The sequence below is a fragment of the Volvox carteri genome (assembly GCF_000143455.1).
Source record: "Volvox carteri f. nagariensis unplaced genomic scaffold VOLCAscaffold_356, whole genome shotgun sequence".
In the NCBI taxonomy this organism is placed as follows: Eukaryota; Viridiplantae; Chlorophyta; class Chlorophyceae; order Chlamydomonadales; family Volvocaceae; genus Volvox; species Volvox carteri.
This window is the reverse complement of record NW_003307886.1, coordinates 7,235-10,061: the sequence shown is the minus strand read 5'-3', so window position 1 is coordinate 10,061 and position 2,827 is coordinate 7,235. Positions and strand designations below refer to the sequence as shown.

General features: G+C 62.0%; 1 protein-coding gene across 1 annotated transcript; it reads left to right on the top strand.

Annotated features, from left to right (window-relative positions):
• Positions 1–1,876: 1,876 nt before the first annotated feature.
• Positions 1,877–2,050, top strand: VOLCADRAFT_38735 (uncharacterized protein; the record flags this gene model as incomplete). The annotated part of the gene is made up of 1 exon (XM_002959549.1): positions 1,877–2,050. A coding segment is annotated over one exon (174 nt), but the record flags the coding sequence as incomplete, so codon positions are not given.
• Positions 2,051–2,827: the final 777 nt, after the last annotated feature.

Below are 2,827 nucleotides of genomic sequence, written 5' to 3'. Positions count from 1 at the left end.
CTTAGCTTGCAACGAGACGCGCCCACGATGAAAGCTTCAGCTACACTCACAATACATTATACTGCTACACTATTCTCTCCAGTCCTACCACATTATATTTCACCGACGTACTTCCGCACCTTCCACATCACCATACGTGCTTTGGAAACGCGGGCAGCTGCTTCACAAGGGCCCCCATCTTTTGATGCTGCAATGAGTGGCAATGCACAATGAGACAGGTACAGATCCTGCCTGTGGGTCGCCGCTGTACTGCCAAGAGATTGGCTGGCGCAAATGAAAGGCACCAACGGCAAATATATTTGAGGTGGAACCATTCTGTTTATTCATGCAAGCAGCTAACCGCGGTCTATGTGAGCGAGGTAGTTCGACTGTGCAAGCATGGCGGTCCAGCAGCCAAGCTGGCTAAGTCGTATTCATTTCTTTAACTTTATGTCCGTGTATATTTTGCATTTTTGTGTTATGTTGTGTTCATTGTTCATTTCTTCTCTTCCGTCAGCGGTTGCTCCAGATCCGCGGTCAAGGTTGGATATTACTTGTGCTGGGCTAAATAGCATCAAGTTCAAATCCTTTCCAGACTGCTAATGCACGGCATACAGTTGCTTGACTACTTTCGCTGTACATTCGAAAATGGGATGTCCATTTGCTTCCAGAACTAAAGGGGATTTCCAGGTTTAAATTGTCTTGATTCCTACAGAATAAGGATAATGGCTTCTTATGACTGGATAGTTCGATGTAAACAGCTTTCTCCGGCTCCCTAAGGTAGTGCCATGCACTTTCCAGTCAACTATGTTAACAGGTCGAACTTAGGGTTGCTATACATTCAAAATTGAGAAGTCCATTTGTTCTCGTTGGGAGCTTGTGTTACTTGGAGCATGAGAGCCTGGGGGTGTGGGAGCCTGAGCCGGGGGCCTGGAAGCCTGGGGGCCTGGGAGCCTGGGGGCCTGGGAGCTTGGGAGCCTGGGGGCCTGGGAGCCTGGGAGCTTGGGAGCCTGGGGGGCTGGGAGCCTGGCGAACTGGGGGCCTGGGAGCCTGGGAGCCTGGTGACCTGGGGGCCTGGGAGCTTGGGAGCCTGGGGGCCTGGGAGCCTAGGGACCTGGGAGCCTGGGAGCTTGTGAGCCTGGGGGCCTGGGAGCCTGGCGACCTGGGGGCCTGGGAACCTGGGAACCTGGGGACCTGGGGGCCTGGGAGCATGTGAGCCTGGGGGCCTGGGAGCCTGGGGGCCTGGGGACCTGAGAGCCTGGGGGCCTGGGAGCTTGGGGGCCTGGGGGCCTGGGAGCCTGGGGACCTGGGGACCTGAGAGCCTGGGAGCCTGGGGGCCTGGGAGCCGGGGGCCTGGAAGCCTGGGGGCCTGGGAGCTTGGGGGCCTGGGGGCCTGGGAGCCTGGGAGCCTGGGGACCTGGGAGCCTGGGGGCCTGGGAGCCTAGGGGCCTGGGAGCCTGGGGGCCTGGGAGCCTGGGGGCCTGGGAGCCTGGGGACCTGGGATCCTGGGGGCCTGGGGGCCTGGGAGCCTGGGGGCCTGAGAGCCCAGGGTCCTGGGAGCCTGGGAGCTTGGGGACCTGGGGGCCTGGGAGCTTGGCAGCCTGGAAGCCTGGGAGCTTGGGAGCCTGGGGGCCTGGGAGCCTGGGGGCCTGGGAGCCTGGGAGCTTGGAAGCCTGGGGGCCTGGGAACCTGGGAGCCTGGGGGCCTGGGAGCCTGGGGGCCTGGGGGCCTGGGAGTCTGGGGGCCTGGGAGCTTGCGAGCCTGGGGGCCTGGGAGCCTGGGAGCCTGGGGCCCTGGAAGCCTGGGGGCCTGGGGGCTTGGGAGTCTGGGGGCCTGGGAGCCTGGGAGCCTGGGGACCTGGGAGCCTGGGGGCCTGGGAGCGTGTGAGCCTGGGGGCCTTGGAGTCTGGGGGCCTGGGAGCCTGGGAGCTTGGGAGCCTGGGAGCTTGGGGCCCTGGGAGCCTGGGGGCCTGGGAGCCTGGGGGCCTGGGAGCCTGGGGGCCTGGGAGCCTGGGAGCTTGGGAGCCTGGGAGTCTGGGGGCCTGGGAGCCTGGAGGCCTGGGAGCCTGGGGGCCTGGGAGCCTGGGGGCCTGGGAGCCTGGGGGCCTGGGAGCCTGGGGGCCTGGGAGCTTGGGAGCCGGGGGCCTGGGAGCCTGGGGACCTGGGGGCCTGGGAGCCTGGCAACAGCTGTGCCCCACAACTACCTGCCTGCATCAAACAAATCTGCCGTACTCCGATAGCCATATCGGAGTACGACAGCGTTTTGATGCCCCACGTAAAACACATAAGAGCCCTGACCCTCCCCCCCATCTTACCTCCATTCCCGGCTGGACGTCGGCCCCATCGTCCGAGGCCTGCTGCACGTGCAGCACGTGGATGGGAACATGAGAATTAGGGCAGGCACGTCAATTCGGGCAGGCACGTCAATTAGGGCAGGCACGTCAATGAGGCAGGCGGACGAAAATACACACACCCCTCCCCCAACCAGCCCCAGCCACCCTCCATAGCATCAGGAACAAGAAAGAGGGCAAGGGGTAACGAATCCACAAAGAAAAACAACCCTGGCACAGCTGTGCCCCACAACTACCTGCCTGCATCAAACAAATCTGCCGAACTCCGATAGCCATATCGGAGTACGACAGCGTTTTGATGCCCCACGTAAAACACATAAGAGCCCTGACCCTCCTCCCCATCTTGCCTCCATTCCCGGCTGGACGTCATCCCCATCGTCCGAGGCCTGCTGCACGTGCAGCACGTGGATGGGAACATGAGAATTAGGGCAGGCACGTCAATTCGGGCAGGCACGTCAATTAGGGCAGGCACGTCAATGACGGAGGTGAAACATACAC